Consider the following 19,842-nt stretch of genomic DNA (forward strand, 5'->3'; position numbering starts at 1 on the left):
CAGCTAATAAAAGAAGGGAAGGAACTATCAAGGAAGAAGGAATTTCCAGGTGTGTAAATAGAGGAGGAAAAACATTTTTTTTCTTATTCAAATCATAAAAACTCATTAAAAGGTAATAAAGCAAAAATATAGTATGACCAAAACTACCAGATTTTTAAAAGTATTAATAATTTTAAAGTAAGATGGTGGCTTTGATATATTGTAAGTTAAAGATAATTCAGTTCATGCCCATAAAAATTTACAACTGTAAAATGCTTAGGTTGAACTTGGAGAATTTATTTTTAGATAGATGGCTCAAAAAGTTCCTTTGTAAGGTATTGGAAACTGTGTAGTTTTAAATTGGTATAAAAAGCTTATGTCTTATTCTTAAGACTCAAGAGGCAGGAATTTAGGTTTACTGGTATATAGAATAGTAATTTCCCCGTAATTTTCTCTTGTATCTTGATCTTCAATCTCCTGAAAAGGACTCCAATTATTTTTCCTTCCTGGTCCCTATGTTAGTATGACTTATTACTGGCATTAGAGGATGATGACTTTTTTTTTTACTCTAACATCTTTAAAAGATAGTGAAGTTGGTGTGTAAAAAGAAATGTTAGCTCTTTTCAAGGTAAGCTACAGTTATATGGAAGCATTTATCAAGAAGAGAAGTGAATTATCAACTAGAAGACTAAAAAAGACTAGAAGGTTCTGTTACTTTGTCCAAATCTAAGGTCCTTGTTATATGTTGCCAATATTAGGTATACAGAATGGGCCTTTACATTAAGTTTCTGTTCTGTTTGTATATACTTTATTTAGGTAACATCAAAATTTTGCTTAATCTTCAAAAGGTATGGTTTTTGAAAAGTTTTAATTATGTTCCACAGTAAAAAATCTTGCAATGAATAAATTATTTGAAAAGTTCTTTAAAAAAATCGATAGAAAGAAAGGAACAGAAAAAAGAAAGGAGAGAAGAAAAGACGAAAAGAAAGGAGGAAGAAACAAAGGGAAGGATGGAAAAGTAGAAAAGGAAGAGAGGGGAAGGGAGGAAGGAAAGAAAAGAGAGAATAAAGGCAGAGTCAAAGAATTTACTCTGATTGCTTTTTGGCCTTTTCTTCTTTTTCTTTTCCCTTTATGTAAGAGAAGTATACTACCACTACTCAACATCTACTATAAGATGGCAGCCCTGAGAACTCTTTTAATGCAGCATGTCGTGGATATATTCCTGTTCCTAAAGAAATGAAGGAGAGACAGTTCTACATGCAGTTCAACCACTTTTAAAATCATAACTACTTTCACCACTGCCTGGATAATGCAGTGATTAAATGGTACATACTTCCTCCAGTTATAAGAATAATATTGAGAAGATATTTATTTCTAAGAACAAATATAATGGCTATCCTGAAAGAGTCCTTTCTCCTTGGACATCAGAATCAGATGATTATCCACTACATACAAGATCTATTTTTATTACGAAAGCTTGTGTGCTTTGTAAATTCTTCAAAACTTAAGTATCATTTTTCATGGCAGTGTCCTTTCCCAATTACTCCACACACTGGGACATTAGATTTATTGTTAAATAGATCATTAAAAAATGACAGATCAGATCTTTACACCTAAGTTAGTCTTGAGTGTAAATTACGTGCACACTCGTTTGGATCACTAAAGTCATATTACTGCACTGAAGCACAGGTAATTTACTAACTTTGGTCAAAATGAGTTAAAAACTGATGGACAGTTTGGCACTACTAAAACAGTGTTCTTAATACCTACCTACAGAATGCCACTTCTCCAATATGGGGTTAACCAGCTTAAACAAACAATTGTATTTATGCTTTATGTTCTATTAACACACCTTGGAGAAAATGTTTCACTTAAAGAAACACCAAGGGTAAGACAAATTGTATAGAAAATACTCTATTTACCCCTATTAAAAAATAAACCACATTGCTTTTCTACTCAATTTTCAAATAAAAAAGAAATTTCTGAAACATTTCTTAAGCATTGTCAGCCTTGATACCCTCAATCTTTAGAACTCAGTATTTTTAAATGGTATTATGTACGAAGCATTGGGCTGCTTAAATTCTTCCAAATCTTGTCCTATTAGTTTTATAATTTCTTTGTTCTTGCCTTAATGAATTTGACTAGTGTAGGTCAAGAGAACATAGCCAAGGATATACTTCTTTTAGAAATAGAACTTTGATCTTCTCAAGGTTGTTAATAATGTTATCTAAAATAATAACTTTGGGTAAATAAAATGTGTTCATAAAATACTACACACCTTGTAGGAACCAAGCAGGACATACTTAATCAAGTAAAATCTGCTTTCACTTCAACATTGATTCATTTTGAAAGTAGTTTTGCAGTCTACACTTTAAACACAGAAGCTAGTATTCTCCTGTTATTAGATTAGAAATGCAATGTCTATATTATCAGAGAGTTCATTTTCTCCAAACATTTCAATTGTCTGTTAAAGAAATATTGAGTTTCTTTATGTTATTCCTAAATAATAATGAGTTTAGAAGTTATAGCTCAGACTTATAAAGGTGAAGCTCAAAACATCTCAAAGTTGAAATTTTTGAAAGGCAAAGGAAGAAACTAAACTAGCCAAAGGTGTAGCATGGCACACAACCTATTCTTGTCTTTTAATTTTGTACCTCCCTGCTTGCAACATAAGAAAAAGGATCCTTGACAGATATGAAAGAAAGTAAGATTTTGAAACAATTTTTACAACTAATTAAAGGTATTTTGAAAATAGTCCCTTGCATTCTTCAGAAGGATTAGCAGCAATATTTTGTGTTGGGCAAAAAGAGAACACTGTTTCTCTTCTAAAATGTCTAACATAGAGGGTGATTATTAAATTTATTTTCATACAAATATTAAAACTCCTTGATCATGTTCCAAATCTTTTGGAATTGCAGAAGAGCCAACAGTACCAGCTACGGCAGAATTTTGAATTTTGGATTATACTATACCTACCACATAATATATCACCATGCCTAGAAGAGTAACTTATTTTTTAACTTACTGCCTCTGAACAATTTCTTGATTTTTTTTCACTTTAAGTAGTAAAGTGACTAAAAAATTGTATATCACATGAAATATCCTATTGATTTTTGTTTTCCTTTCTTTTTTTTTTTAACAGAATTAGCTTTTATCTTCAGACTTTCCATCTCAAATTAAAATACATCTTGATGAAGTAAACTCTATCTAAACAATGTAAACTAATTATCAATTTGCAAGTTATAGTACAGAGAACTTCTATTATACTGAGGCCTATTTAAAAAATCTAAATTTACAAATGGCGTAAAATAGGTCCTTGATTCAGTCACTGAAAATTCTCTAATTTATCTCCAACATAGAGTATAGAAGAAACCTGAAATGGGAGTTCTGTGCATTGTTCATTATCCTAACTCTGACTGGCTGAGAGGTTCCCCAGTGTCTGGACAACATCAAGGAATATCTGTTATATGCAGAAATGTTGCCTAGGGTCAAACCACAAACATTTATACAGAGTTTCGGGATGACATTGGACTTGAGGTCATCTCATCTACTTTTCTGTCCTAAGCAGCTGCAGGCAATAATTTATTCTTGACTAAAAAAAAAAAAAAAAAAAAAAAAAAAGGACATACTATCACAACTATTTTTCAAAATAAACAAAAAATGTAGAAGAAATAGCTGCCTTCAAGGAAATGAAGTTAGGATGCTCTACCCCAAGTCCTCATTGCAATGTATTTTGGAATGAGATATTCAAATTCTCAGCTGACATCCTGGTTGTTCTTACTCTATGCTGATCCATCTTTTTCCAAGGAATGCTTTCCTTCTATCTGGCACATAGGAAATATTATGTCTTGAGATTAGCAATATATTTTCCAAAATTGTCCTTCTGCAATACCTTCTTTCAAAGGAGCAATACACTATGATGGAAAAACGTGATTTATTTTCCAAAAATGTGTTTACAAGCAACTTTTCAGGAACATTGCTCTTTTGCTAAGGCAGGAACATCTCTATTTACAACACAGATCTGAAACACCTACATGTTGTTCTGTATAACAGAGCATGTTTCTCTTGGCTGAAACAATGTTTTATCTTCATATTTGAGCAGGAATTTATAAATAGGTCACTCTTGGTATTTTAGCCACAAGAACATTTAGCCATTAGTTTTGTTTTAGGGAAAACAGTGAAGTGTAACAGCATAAAATATCATGTTCTTTCTACTTTGGCACATGCACACAAAGTTACCATCTGAAGTCTTCTTTAATTCAGTTTTCAGTTTTTCCTGGTCTTCTACCAGTTTTTTATTTTCTGCTTCCAAAATGTGTTCTTCTTCCATGTTATAGCTTTTCAAGAGCTATTAGAGAAGAGAATTATAGAAGAAATAAGCTTAGTTTGCAACAGCCAAACATTCTTTAGTTAGTTGACTAAAGTGCATCAACTTGGTACTGACAGCTTCCACAGTCAAGTGAAAAAGCAACACAGGACAATTTAAACAGACTGACATAGAAAAGAATTTCTACTGAAGGGTAGTTCCTTTATTAATATAAGTTGGTATATTCAACAAACAAACTCATACAGTTCTACTGAGCATTGACTACATGCAAATATTTTACAATATTCAGTGCTATCAGGGTTAAAAATGTAAGAGAAATATGGTCTCTGCTCTCAGGTAACTTCGATCTAGTGAAAAAAAGATGAAACAAGAGCATGCACATTATAGCACAAGATCAAATACAGTACTACTGTGTTATAATAAATTAGTCAGCTCAGGAGGAGAAATTAAAGTTCTAATAAATATATTATATAATACCAAGAATTTTTTGAGGACATAAGAGGACTGAAGCACATGCAATGGAAGAATCTTTATACCTTCAAAAATGTTTTTTAAAAAATTTAAGAGCATAAACAAGAAAAAAACCCTCCAAATCTCTATAAATTTGTTATACACTTCAAGTTCAAAACAATCCTACCTCACTAAGTTCAGTTCACACAGTCTCCAGTGATTACCCAAATTGCAAGGGAACCACTGAGTTACAGGAATGTTTACACTGACTGCTTGAATTATTATGCCATTTACTTGGAAAAGTTGGATTTGTGTTGGTCTTATAAATAAGCTTTCATTACTGCACCTGTAAATTTGTCCAAATTTATTACATGTAACTTGATGCTAGAGAAAGACCAAGAATCCTGGAATCTGAAATTCAATAGCTACCAACTACAGTAATGCACATGTTCACTGTTATCTCACCTTGGTACGTGGCTAGAAAAAATCTAGTAAGAAGTAAACTTTATCACCATTGCCATTTACAGCGATTAAAAATTAATTTATCTTTCATAATTATCTCATTTCAGTAACTGACTATCAGAACACAAAGGGGTCTTAGGCACTATCTGTATGTCTTTTCATAGGCTGGCATAGGAGCAAAGGGACAAAACAAGGTGGTTAAGAGTGAGGATTCTAGAGTCAGATGGCTAGGACTCCAATCTTAGTTCTGTCATCTATTAGATGAATGAATTCGTGCAAGTCACCTAACATTTTTGTGCCTCCATTTCTTTATTTATAAAAGGCAGATAGTAACAGTATCAACTTCATAAAGTTGTTGCAAAAATTAAGAGTTAATATCTTACTGTGAAGCATTTGAAGTCTAGCACAGTATTAGCAATTATTTATAACCTTGAGGCCCAGAACATATGAGGTGACTTGCCCTAGATCACAATGTTAATTCTTGGTAAAGTTGGCTTTATCCAAGTTGGATCTCAGGGCAATGCACTTTCCATTAGATAATGTGTCTCTGATAGAGAATGAAGAGGTGTTTTAGCAATTTTATCTTTCCTTAGCTAGTATATCAAAACCTACATGAATGAAGTATCTTGAAATAGAAGTCATCTTTGACATTCTGACCCATGACCTTTATTGGTCAATTAGTTGCATTTTGGGTACTGAGAGTATTTATGTCCAGCTCACACACTTTCTCCCCACTGTGTACTGGCTTTAGCCCAGCATATCTGTGCACCTCTGATGATGTAGGGCCACTGATTGGGTTAAGACATGCAGGAAGCAGGAAACCAGAACAGCATCGAACCAAAGGGAAGGAAAACAAAAACAGGGAGAAATTGTGGGGGAATCAAAAAATTAGTAGTAATGAAGTAAACTTCCTTGTAACGTTAACTAGTTCTGAAAACAATTTCCAAAGAAAGGTTCCAAAAATGTTTTGAGGAAGGTGTTTTTTTTTTTTTTTGAAGAACAAGACTAATTTAAGCACATTAATTATGATGGAAATGAGGAAAATAATGGTACCAAAACTTTATGAAAACATCTTCCATTTTCTTAGAGTTGAAGAGTAGAAGAAAAATACTAACGAACAAGAGAAAAAAAAGCACTGTGCTATTAGTAGTTACAACTCATTAATGTGACAAGATGGGCACACAGTAAGACTACTTAAATCAAGCTAGACACACAGTAAGTCTGCAATGCAAGGCTGTGTGCTTTGAGTTTAGCCAACACATTAATCAAAGCTTTGGGGTTTTGTGTTGTTCTCATCGTAAAATGAGAGCAAAGGATAGAAAATGAAGCAAATAATAAGGTACTAAATGAGGCTGATTGTGTTGCTGAAATGTTACCCTCCCTACCCCCAAAAGCGAAAATGACTTATTGCTTGCTTTTGAATTCAGAAATACCAACAGCTTAATTTCCCAGACCTACATTTATTACAAAGGGATATTTACATGACATCTGTGAATCAATGCCTTTTCAAAACAGAACAAAACAAAGTAAAAAATAAACTGGTGCTTATTCTCTAAAAGTTTCCTTAAAAGATGCTGGTTACAATCTACACAAAGAAACATTTTTGAGTTCTGTTACTATGAAAATAGATCTTTCTTTACATTTTTGTAGTAGTGAAAATAAAGCAGACATAAAAAATAAAACAAAGGTTTTGCATAGGTGACCATGATACTGTAGTATCGAGCACAATTTTGTGAAATGAGTTTTGCCATATTTAATAGATTTTGAAAGCTTTATATTGCACTATATAATAGCTAACTCATTTAGAATTGATGAAAGGTGGTGCTTATAGTTCTTTCTATAAGAGGCTAGGCTTTAGGAGTTGGATAAGGATTTGTATTCTCTACTGTTGGACTCACAATATTTTCTGCATACATTTAACAGTGTAACAAAAGATTAACTGCATTTTATTTATGACAGATAAATAATATTTCATTATTTTAGGGATTATTTTTTCAAGAAAATCTGTTTTGATTCCAAATGGTTCCACTGATTCTTTTGTTCTAAGAAGCAGAATTAGTAAAACCTATGAGGCTTAATATGAACTAAAAATACTCAAGCTATGACATCTGACTCCTAAATTTTAAACTTAAGAAATATCCAAAGTAATTTTGTATCTTTCATTTTTCCATATGTTCTTCTTCTTCTTTTTTGGGGGGTGGGGGGGGGGTTGGGCAACAATACCTGATTCACATTCTCCCTGGATGGTAGAGGAAGCATAAGGTTCTCAAAGAAAGGTTACCAGCAGCATCGTCAAACTAAAGATTTTAAATATTATATGCAGTTATCAATCTACCGCAACTATTTTCCTCTGCTTCCTAAATAACTATCATTCAAAAGAAAAAAACAAAACAAACAGGCTTACAAAAATAATTTAACTGAAAAGGAAATGGAAACATAGAGACTTAAAAAGACTTGCTTTAGGTTATAAAGTAAAATTAATGGTAATAAAGGAATTAAAATTCACATTCCCATACTGTTTTCTCCTTGAATCATACGAAGTAGGTCCAAAGGTGTTAATTTACTATTGAGGGAAACTTTGAGAACAAAGAAATCTAAAGGATAATAAGATGCTTTTGAAACAATCATTCTGCAGAACAGTTGCTATTTATGGTCATTTTCTGCTTCTAAATTATGAAAATGCTCTTTTTGATGCTGAAATATATCATCCTTTGGGAATATCAACAACATTTACACAAATTTTAAAAAGAAAATTTAAATACCCGTTTTAGTTTTTCATTCTCTTTCATGAATTTTTTGGCAGCCACATTAGTTTTTTCTGCTTGGGTTTCAAGTACTCCTTTGTTTGACAGTTCTTTTGCCAGCTGAGTAATAAGGGTAACCAGACGTCTTAAAACTCTAAGGAAAAAAAAAAACTTTGAAATAGTCATTGTCAAACAACTCCCTTTTAGGTATGGGTGTGGTAGAGAGATGATGTTTAGGTAGGACATATATATATATATATTTTTTTTAATTGGAGTCTTCCAGTTAAAACATGCCTATGTCTCTCTCATTCGTTTGGAATCTTTGTTAGAAGACAAGCATTTGGAATACAGGTTCAATGGTATTTACTAATTTAATTATTTTCTTTGTAGATACCTCTAGCTGGGAGGAGCAGAAACAGAATTTTAGATAGTGTAGCAGGACCAGTAAGAGAAGTGTCTGCCTCTCCCACTTCCCCTCTATCCTCTTCTTCTCTCCCTCCCCTACCTCCCGCTCCTCTCTCTCTCTCCTCTTCCCTCTCTCTCTCCGGCCTAGTTAAAATTTTGCTATTTAAAGAGCAATGTATGAGGCTGGTCAAGCCTAGAAACTACTTGTTTGCATCTGTTTATGGGTAACTTCTATTGTTAGAAGTAGTAATTAACATCTTCAATTATTCATTCAAAACGTATTTCCTCAGGAACTGCTAAGTGTTAAACACTGTGCTAGGCACTGGGGACATAGCAGAAAACGAGACAAAGTCCCTGCTCTCAGGTACTTTAGGTTCCAGTTGGGGAGCAAGAGTTAAAACAGTATTTAAGTACAACCATGAATGATATGCAAAAGGAAAGTACACATACAATCTATGGGAGTGTACAAGAGGACATCTACCTACTTTGTGGGGAGTGATGGTCACAGAGGCTTCTCTGAGAAAGGCACTGAAGGATGAGAAAAGTTAGTCAGGGGAAGAGGGGAAGACAAAGTGTTCTCAGCAGAAGGAAAAACAGGTATGAAGACCTTGAAGTAGGAAGGAGCTAGGTACAGAATAGAAACTCAATAAATACTTGTTGCAGGAATGAATTAACAGTGAAGGTCAGTGTGGGTGGAATGTGGTATACATGTCAGAGAAAAGTATGAGGCAAGCCTCTAAAGAGAAGCAGGGGTCAGATTATGCAGGGCTTTTGAACCTATCAAACCTGCAAACCATAACTATTGCTTGTTATTTGAGTATATATATCATCTGAGTTCTTTTATGAAGATGTTAGTATACAAAACAGTATAGAAAAAATCTGTAGTGTCGGTTAAAAATAATGAAAACATAAATCATATTTTAATTTTTTTTTTTTTTTTTACTCACAGCCAAAAAAATAGCGAAAATCCAGAAATGTAAAGATTTCTTTGCGACCTAAAAAGTTTCATCTGTGTATGTTCATGGGCACCAGGTCTGCTGGGTGAGCTCTTTTCAATGGAAGAAGTAGAGGAATATTTCCTTATTTCTCTCACAGCATCTATTAGAGAAAAAGAGAAAACATTACTTTTGGCTTTTATGAATATAAAATTATTAAAGTGGGAAGCAGGTTTAGAATAACTGACCTAACTTTTAAATCATGGAGTTTAGATAGGGGTTCTCTTTTTGTCTTTTCCTCTACATACTTGGGAGGGTACCATGCCAAAAACAGATGCTCTGTACTTGTTTACTAGTGCAAACTTTGAATGTAACAGCATTTTTGGTTTTTACCATTCATTTGGACTCATCATCATTGTACTGTTTCTTATTTCTAGCTATACTGCAAACTATTATCCTTTACTCTTTCTATCCCTAATAAGTTGACTAAATTTTAAGCTATTGACAATAACATATAAGTCATATGCCATTACAATCAAGTCCAAGAGACTATCTTACTCCTCTTACTGTTCTAGCATTTTATTATATTTACTATTACTTAAAATTATTGAGATTTTAGAAATATTTAGTTACACTGAGATTTCCACTGGCATAGGTTTGCTAAACCTGTGGCACAGGCTCCCCACACTGACATGTAGATGGTATCTGCTACTAGAAATGTTCATACAGCTGCTCTTTTGATGCTTTCAATTCTGTTAAGTCTCAGATTCAAGGGAACCATTTCTTTTCAGTGCAAAACAGTTTTCAGATTATCAGCATCTATATTTAGTGTACTCTTAGTCACTACATCCTTGTAGGCCCTAGGGAGGGTATCAGCCTTAGATGTCTCAAAGGCCAAGTACAAACAAGTTAAATTGCTCTTTTCATGAAGCCTCCAGTATTCTTAGGAAAGAGTTATTGCCATTCAGGAAAGATTCCAGTTTGACAATGGAGTTCATTGTAACCATTATTTTATTATTTTTGTAATAGCAGCTTTACTGAGATATCCACAAATCTTAACATTTCCCTTTTTACAATGTATTAATTCAGTGGTTTTGAGTATATTCATAAAAGTTGACCAACTAATGCCACTAATTAAAGAATACTTTTGTCGACCCCCAAAAACCCCATATCCATTCTTCCCTTCATTCGCTTTCTGGTAACTACCAATATACTTTCTGTCTCTACGGATTTATTTATTCTGGACATTTTATATACTATGTGGTCTTTTGTGTCTGGTTTCCATCACTTAGCATGATGCGTTTGAGGTTCATATACATTGTAGCGGCTATCAGTATAGTTTGGTACTTTTTATAACTGAATGATATTCCATTATACAGATATAAAAATATACTGTATTTGGTTTATCCATTTATGAGTTGATGGACATTTGTTTCTACTTTTGGCTATTATAAATAATACTGCTTACAAACATTCATGTACACGTTTTTGTACTGACATGTGATTTCATTTTTCTTAGTATATACATCGAAGTGGAATTGCTGGGTCATATGGTAACTCTATGTTTAACTTTCTGAAAAACTTTCAAAATGTTTTCCATTTTATATCTCCACAAGCAGTGTTGGCATTCCGATTTCTCCATGTCCTTATCAACGCTTGTTATTATTGGTCTTTTTGATTACAACCATGCTAGTGGGTGTGTGAAGTAGTATCTCATTGTGGTTTTGTTTTGCATTTCTGTGATGGCCAATGATGTTGACTATCTTTTCATGTTCCTACTGACCATCTGTATACCATTTCTGGTGAAATGTCTATTGAGATTCCGAACCCATTTTTAAAATTGGGTTATTTGCCTTTTTATTTGTACTCCAAATATCATTTATAGATTTTTTTTTTCAAATTGAGAATAACTTAATGGACATTCACTACATATGTCTCTTTAGTCTCTTTTAACATAAAATACTTTTTTGTAAAGACATTAACTAAAGTGCCAGACCAATTGTTTTATAGAAGTTTACACATTCTGGATCTGTCTGATAGTGGTGTAGTCTAATTTGTTTTTCTAATTCCTATATTTCCAGAAAACTAGAAATCAGGTATAAAGAATGATTGGATCAGGTTTAATATTTTTGGCAAGAATCCTTCATAACTGATGCCATGAAATGTTAGCATGATCTGTACTTTTTGATGCTAAATTCGATTATTGGTTTAAGATGGTATTAGTCATAGTCCTCCAGAGAAACAAAACGAACAGGATGTGCGTGTGTGTGTGTGTGTGTGTACGCGCGCACACGCATGCACGCGGAAGGGGAGTGGGAATGAGTAAAGGGGGAGATATTAATTTATTTTAAGAAACTGGCTCACATGATTGAGATATAATTCACATACCATAAAAGCTTTGTTAAGTCCAAAATCTGCAGGGGCAGCTGGCAGGCTGGAGACCCAGGAAAGAGTTACTGTTGTGAGTTCAAAGGCCATCTGCTCCAAAATATTTTTGCTCAGGAAAGGTCAGTCTTTGTTCTATTAAACCTTCAAATGATTGGATGAGGCCTGCTTTACTCAAAGTCCTCTTATTTAAGTCTTAATCTTACCCAAAAAACACCTTCACTGAAATATCCAGAATAATGTTTTACCAGATATCTGGGTATTATGACTCAGCCAAGTTGACACATAAAATTAACCATCACAAGATGATTAATCAGTGGACATCAGATTTCTCACTGTAAAGATTTTGTGATTCCCTTTGTAATTAGCAAATAATTTATTTTTTTTCTTTAATCTTAAAATGAGTTTAAGTTCTTCGATTTCATTCTTTTTTATGATTGTTATAGCCGTTAAGAGTTCTTTGCCTTTGCACACAAATTTTATGAGAAAGTGGTCAACTTCTACTAAAATGTTAGTTAGAATTTTGATTGGGACTGTTAAATCTATAGATCATTTTGTGGAGAATAAACATTGTAATAATATTGAGTTTTCCAAATGATGAAAATATCTTCATTTATTTCTATCTTTTAAAATTTCTTCCAGGAATGTTTTTGTAGTTTTCAGGGTGAGATCTTGTATATCTTTCATAAAGTTCATTTCTAAGGTTTTTAGACTTCTTGGTATACTCACAAAAAGAATTTTCAAAAATTTCATTTTTTAGTTGTTTACTGATTATAGTATAGAAATACAATTAATTTTTGTATATTGACTTTGTATTTTGTGATGCCACTATATTAATTTCTTTCACATAGTTGCTTTCTTGTAGATACTTTAGGGTTTTCTAGGTAAATATGTCATCTGCAAAGAAGGATTGTTTTACTTCTTTATTTGCAATCTTTATGCTATTTTTTTTTTAACTTGACTTATTATCATCCTGGTTAGGACATCTATTACTTATTAAATAAAATAGTGAAAGCAAATATCCTTCCTTTGTTCCTAATCTTATGGAGGAAACTTTCGATACTTAATTAAGGATGATGTTAATCCTAGGTTTTTTTTTTTTTGTAAATGCTCTTCATCAGAATGAGGATGTTTCCATCTATTTCTAATTTGCTAACCCTTTTAATCTGATATTTCTATTATTGTGAAATGATTAAAATAGGTCTAGTTAACATTCATTACCATACATAGTTACAGAATTTTTTTGTGGTGTGAACTTTTAGATCTCTTAGTAACTTTCAAATATACAATACAGTGTTAACTCATGTTGTACATTACATCCCCATGACTTATTTTATACCTGGAAGTTTGTACCTTTTGACCCCCTTTACCCTCTATTCCCTGCCTCTGGTAACCACCAATTGTTTCTCTGTATCTTTTTTTTTTTTTATTTGATTTCAGATTTCACATATAAATGAGATCATATGGTATTTGTCTTTGTCTGACTTATTTAACTTAGCATAACATCTTCAAGATCTATCCATTCATGTTGCCACAAATGGCAAGATTTCATTCATTTTTATGGCTGAATAATTATCTATCTAATCTATCAATCATCTCACATTTTCTTTGTTCATTCGTCCGTCCATGGATATTTAGGCTGTCTCTATATCTTGGCTACTGTAAGTAATACTGTAGTGAACGTGGGGTGCATATATCTTTCTAAGTTAGTGTTTTCCTTTTCTTCAGATAAATAACCAGAAATGGAACTGGAAATATTTCTACTTCTAATTTTCTGAGGAACCTCCATACTGTTTTCCATAGTGGTTGCACCAATTTACATTCCCATCAATAGTGCACAAGGGTTTCCTGTTCTCCACAGCCTCACCAGCATTTGTTATCTTTTGTCCTTTTTATGAGCTATTCTAACAGGTGAGGTGATAGATAGCTCTTTGTGGTTTTGATTTGCATTTCCCTGATGACTAGTCACACTGAGCATCTTTTCATGTACCTGTCAGCCATATGTATGTCTGTTTTAGAAAAATGTCCATTCAGATTTTGTACCCATTTTTTTCTTTTTCTTTTTTTGCTATTGAGCTGCATGAATTCTTTATATATTTTGGGCATTAACCCTTTATCAGACATGATATGTTATATTTTGGGCATTAACCCTTTATCAGATATGATATGTAAATATTTTCTTCCATTTAGTAAGTTGCCTTTTCATTTTGTTGATGGTTTCCTTTGTTGTGTAGAAGCTTTTTAATTTGATGTAGTCCTACTTGTTGATTTTTGCTTTTGTTGCCTTTGCTTTTGGTGTCAAATCCAAAAAATCATCGCCAAAAATGATGTCAGGGAGCTTACCACCTATGTTTTCTTCTTGGAGTTTTATGGTTCCAGGTCTTAAGTTCAAGTTTTTAATCCATTTTAATTTTTGTATATGGTGTTAAGATGGTGGTCCAGTTCCATTCTTTTGCCTATGGCTATCAAGTTTTCCCAACACCACTTTCCCCATTGTATATTCTTGGCTCTTCTGTGGTAAATTAATTGACGATATATGTGTGGGTGTATTTCTGGACTCTCTATTCTGTTCCATTGATCTGTTTTCATGTCATCACACTGTTGATTACTATTGCTTTGTAATATAGTTTGAAATCGGGTAGTGTGATGCCCCCAGCTTTGTTCTTTCTAAAGATTGCTTTAGCTATTTGGGATCTTTTCTGGTTCCACACAAATTTCAGGATTGCTTGTTCTATTTCTGTGAAAAATGTCATTGAAATTTTGATACGGACTAGTAACCACTACCAGAGGGTAGCGGGTAGAGGGTAGGGAGAATGCGGGAGGTAGAAGAGGGGGGAAAATTTAAATAATTTCTTCAATTAAAAAATAAAAAAAAAATGAGAATTTATAAAGAAAAAAAAAAAAGAAATTTTGATATGGATTGCATGGAATGTGCAAATTGCCCTGGGTATTAAAAACAGTTTAACAATATTCGTTCTTCCATGAGCACAAAATTTCTTTCCATTTATTTGTGTCTTCAATTTATTTTACCAACGTCTTAGTTTTCAGCATACAGGTCTTTCACCTCTTTGGTTAAATTTATTACTATGTATTTTATTCTTTTTAATGCAATTACAAATGAGATTTTCTTAATTTCTGTTTCTGATAGTTTGTTATTAGCATATAGAACTACAACAGATTGTTATATATTGATGTTGTATCCTGCAACTTTACTGAATTCATTTATTAGTTCTAACAGATTTTTTTGTGGCGGGGGGCGTTGAAGTCTTTAGGGCTTTCTATATCTGAATAGAGACAGATTTCTATATCACGTCATCTACAATAGTGACAATTTTACTTTTTCCTTTCCAAGTGGGATGCTTTCATTTCTTTTTCTTGCTTAATTATTCTGGCTAGGTCTTCCAATATTATGCTGAATAAAAATGGCAAGAGTAGCTGTCCTTGTCTGGTTTCTGATCTTATAGGAAAAGCTTTCAGCTTTTGACTGTTGAGTATGATGTAAGCTGGGGGCTCAGCATATAAGGCCTTTATTATGTTGAGGTATGTTTGCCTCTATTCCCACTTTGCTGAGAGCTTTTATCATAAATGAATGTTGAATTTAGTCAAATGCTTTTTCTGCATCTAGAGATCAATCTATGATTTTTATTGCTAACTTTTTTAAATCATAAATATTCTTAAGGTAGAAACTAAGATCACTAATTTTAACTCTTCTTTTTCTAATAAACATTCAAAGCTATAAATTTTCTTCGGAGCAGTGCTTTATTATTCTACATATTTTGATATATTGTATTTTGTTAGTTAAAATATTTTCTCTTTTGACTTTGAGTTCTTTGACCCATGGAATACTGACAAGTGTCTTGTCTGATACCTAAACACGTGGAGTTCTTCCAGGTATATGTTATTGATTTCTCTTTTACATACTCTGCATGTTCTTCTGTAACTTATTGACTTACTTTATGGTCCAGAAATTAGTATATCTTGGTGAACATAGTGTCTTCATGTGTCCGTGCCAAGATTATCTATATTCTACAGCTGTTGGGGGTGACTTGAGTTTTACACTTTCATGGCTGCTTTGGTTTTAATTTTAATTATAGTAAATTCCTAATTCCTTGAATAGTCTGTATTCCTAAGGAGCAGTCTTCTGTGATTTTAGTGGAAAGGTCCAAGGTCTTTACTATGGACTTCTAACTTAATGGAATTGAAATTCTAAACTCAGTTTCTCTTTGGTAGGTAGCAGCTAAAATTTCTGCTCAGCTCTTTCAGCTTTTTGGCTGCTACTTTCCAGTGAGCTCCTTGAAATCTTCCCTACATCCATGGTTCAAGATTCAACCAAGGATTTCAGGGGTGTTTATATGCAGATTTTGGGATTCACTTTCTGAGGCTTTTTCTTGTCTTGGATATCTTCTCTTAATTTCCAGCCTCTCTGACCTCTGATACTTTTAGCCAGTAAAGACCGTGGCTTTCTGCTTTGAGTTCTAGCTGACCATGCCTCATGGACTGGGAATTGCCCTTAGAGGAAAAGCTATATAAATGTGATTACACTCAGTGTGATTCCTTCTTTCAAGCTTTGCTTTCCCTCCAGTTTCCATCTGCTTTGGGTTGCTCTTGTAGGCCTTCAAATACTTTTTTTCATATTTTGTCTAGGCTTCATAATTGTTATCAAAGGAGGGTTAATCTAACACAAGCTATTTTGCCATTACCAAAACTAGAACTCCTAGTCTTTTAAGAAATTATTTTAAAAAATTTATCATGGTGAAATTCACATAACATAAAACTAACCATTTTAAAGCAAACAATTTAGGGGCATTTAGTATGTTCACAGTGTTGTACAACCATCATCTCTATCTAATCCCAAGTCATTTAAAAAAAAAATTAATTTTTTGATTTTATATTTGTATGCCATTTCTGTTAGTGAAAATCTTAGTTTCCAATACCATTAACATACTTACTGATTTGCTTTATGCTGCAATATACAGTTTTTAAATTGCTAACAATGAAACTATGTGAAGTTTTAGATTTCTTTGCAATCACTTTTGTTTTTAGAATATATCCCACCACGGAGGTAGAGAGGACTCTAGTCAACAGTTAGTTAAAACAATTATTTTCTCTGTCATATGTTACCAATCTCATATAATATGCAGTTTATTTTCAATTTTAGAATTTGCTTTTTTCTAGCTTCATAAAATTTGAAGTTTTCTTTCTTTAAATTCTCAAATAGTAATATCTGTTTTTTTGAAAGTGGTGAAATTTCTGGCAAAATTACTTGGTTTTATGCTTTCCTAGGGGGTGGGGGGAGGTAGCTTTTTGATAACTTCCTATAGTTCTTTATGAAAACTGGCCTAATTAAATTTTCTATATCTATTGGTATTCATTTGGTCAATTACATTTTTTGGCAAAATTACCCATTCCATTAAGGTTTTCAAATTTGTTTGCACAGAGGTATATAAAGTAGTCTCTTAAATTATCTTTTTAAAATTTATTTTGTCTTAATGGCCATTTCTCAGATTGCCTCACTATTATAGTAAGCATTCCAACCACTACAAAACAGCTAAAAGAACATAGTATTTATGAGTTATTTTGAGCAGGCCAGAGGAACCAAATAGTGCTATGAAGGGCTATCATGCTTGTGATTCAGCTTCTTTTGCAATTAAATGGGCAAAATACTCCTGGATCTTCATGCAGAAATACTGAAGATTAACTAATAATGTCAAAGAAGTTTATAAATGTAAATGGTCATACAAATCCACCCACAGAATGAATCATCTGTATAATAAAGAGGCGAGTATATCTGAAAAGTAGAATAGGGGAATTAATAAGGAGAGAGTGTGACATACAGTAGATTTTCTATCAGGAGATAGGCTTTTTTTGTAGAAACTTTCAAATTCCCGGAATGCATTTCTAGTGACACTAACCATATTCCTGGGTTTCCTGCTTCCTTTCTGCCTATTCCCCACCTGTGAAAGCACACACTGATGCATACACGCTTTTGAGTTAGTATTGGTGCTAGGAATATAAACATCTTGTAATTATTACCTTATTAGCAATAATCAACAAGAAAATGAAATAAGTTTCAAATTAAGCTTGAGTAACCCACTAGTTGTACATTATTCTAGTGGATGAGAACACTGAACTAAGTACTTTATATATGTTACCACATTTAAACCTAACACTTCAATGAAGTAAATGTCATTCTTCTATTCTGAGATGTAACACTCAAGCTTGAAGGATAAGTCCCTATCTGTTTGCCTCTTTCATCCATGGTTAAAGCTCTTGCATCAACTATCTATTATTTCCCTATTCTCTGGGAATTACCGACTCTGCCCACAGATGTAGGTTCCAGCTAGTAGTCATTTTTGTGACTCCAACCTCTGGCCACAGCTTACCAGATGAGAGTTGGATACCTGGTCTAGCTGGTCTGATTTTTTCCCCTTAGAATTGGAATTTGGAATCAGAAATGGCTAAGTAATCCTTGCATATTGCTGGAGTGATAACTTGGCAGCTGTGTGGTACCCATTTTCTGTGTTGGCAATTGAGGATGAAAGTACATGGAAATGAGGAAGAATGAAGAACACAGACCCAGGGGGAAATGCAGGGACAGAAAAAGGACACTTCAGTTCTGAGGACTAGTCCCTCTCTGGAATTTGGCTTCCTTCCTTCCCTGGCGTACTCTGAAACAACCCTATATTTCATTATAAATTCCCTTTCCTCATATGGATATGTGGCAGTTTGCAGTAGTAATTCTTGTGATAAATTTTAGAGTTAGGAGATCACAACACATTTTAGAGCTAGTAGAAGCTCCAGAAATTATTTCCTTCTCTCCCTTTATCTTGCAAATGCATAAACTGAACTAAGAGGAAATGCTATTCCAAATGTCATTTAGTTAGCTGGTGGCAAAGTTGAAACCCAATTTCCTTATTTTTTACGAGCTTAGTGTTATTTCTTACATGGCTGGAAATTCATAACATTAACATAATGTACCATGAGACAAATACTGACATTTTTAAATGAGGCAAAAACCTGTTCATACTCTGATACAATTAGCTACTCATATCTATTCACACCAGTTGGTCTCAGTTTCACAAAGAGAATTCCACTTCAGAGGCTGGTGTTATAAACCTGGGAAACATTTTCTCACAAAATAGTGGAATACATGGTGGTTATAGTTCCATGTTGGCCCTTGTAAAACTTAATGCACAACACAACAACTCTGAGGGAATTCTGAGGGAAAACATATGTGTATCAAAAGCTAAAGTGCCAGGAAGTAGCTGGGTGATCAGACAAGTTACTTAATTCTTTAAGCTCAGCTACTTCTTCTAAAAAATATAATTATTTATCTCATGGGATTTCTGGTTTGATAAGAACAATAAAGGTTTACTTCTAATTTCTAAGATACTTGTTATTACAAAAATTTCGAACATGCTGAAAAACCAGTGTAAGAAACACACATATTTCACTACCTAGATTCAATAATTGCTAACATTTCCCCATATTTGCTTTATCTTTTTTTAACCATTTGCAAGTAAGTTGAAAATATCATGATACTTTATTTCTAAATATTTTAGCATGCAGCTCCTAAGAATAATGACATAGTCGCATATAACTTGTGCTGATAATTTTCTCTGTGAAAGGGTAGATAGTGAATGTTTTAGGCCATACAGTGTCTGTTACAATGACTCTACCCTGTAGCTATCCATGGAAACATGCATAGACAATACATAAACAAATGAGCATGATTACATTCGAATAAAACTTTAATTTCAAAAACTGGCATATAGTTATGCTGTATAACGCCGACAATGCTACTACAAATGAGGTTAACAAAAATTCCCTAATATTATCTAACAACCAGTTCATATCCAAATTTTTGCAGCAGTCCCCACATGTCTGTGTTCTTAGTTAACTGGGATCCAATCAAGATTCATATCCTGCATCTAAGACTTCTTTTGAGGGCCTAATGATTCTATTTCTCTATGCTTCCCTAAGCACCAGCTAAGCCCCTGGTGCTTGGGACACCACAGTAACAACTGTATAACTGGTAACTCTGAAAAGTGGGCTATGCGTTGGTATATTTAAATTTTAAAACAACTTAAAAGAGGTTAAGAGCTATTGCACTCTGCTGAAATTTATGTTTCTGCATATATTATGGTAACATCTA

The 19,842-nt window shown here is 33.3% G+C and overlaps 1 protein-coding gene and 1 non-coding gene across 2 annotated transcripts in view; both read right to left on the reverse strand.

The window, feature by feature from the left end:
* BCAP29 (B cell receptor associated protein 29) overlaps positions 1-19,842 on the reverse strand; it is a 46,097-nt gene that overhangs the window by 19,787 nt on the left and 6,468 nt on the right. Inside the window, exons 4-6 of the mRNA XM_006925360.3 lie at positions 9,315-9,465; positions 7,981-8,116; positions 4,219-4,327 (exon numbers count right to left, since the gene is read on the reverse strand). Of these exons, the coding sequence (XP_006925422.1) occupies positions 4,219-4,327; positions 7,981-8,116; positions 9,315-9,465 (396 nt within the window). The remainder of the gene's footprint in view (positions 1-4,218; positions 4,328-7,980; positions 8,117-9,314; positions 9,466-19,842) is intronic.
* On the reverse strand, positions 1,109-1,242 carry LOC112473596. The gene has a single exon (XR_003044074.1). It is a non-coding gene; the product is annotated as a small nucleolar RNA U109 (small nucleolar RNA).

This window comes from Pteropus alecto, unplaced genomic scaffold (assembly GCF_000325575.1).
Source record: "Pteropus alecto unplaced genomic scaffold, ASM32557v1 scaffold109, whole genome shotgun sequence".
Taxonomy (NCBI): domain Eukaryota; kingdom Metazoa; phylum Chordata; class Mammalia; order Chiroptera; family Pteropodidae; genus Pteropus; species Pteropus alecto.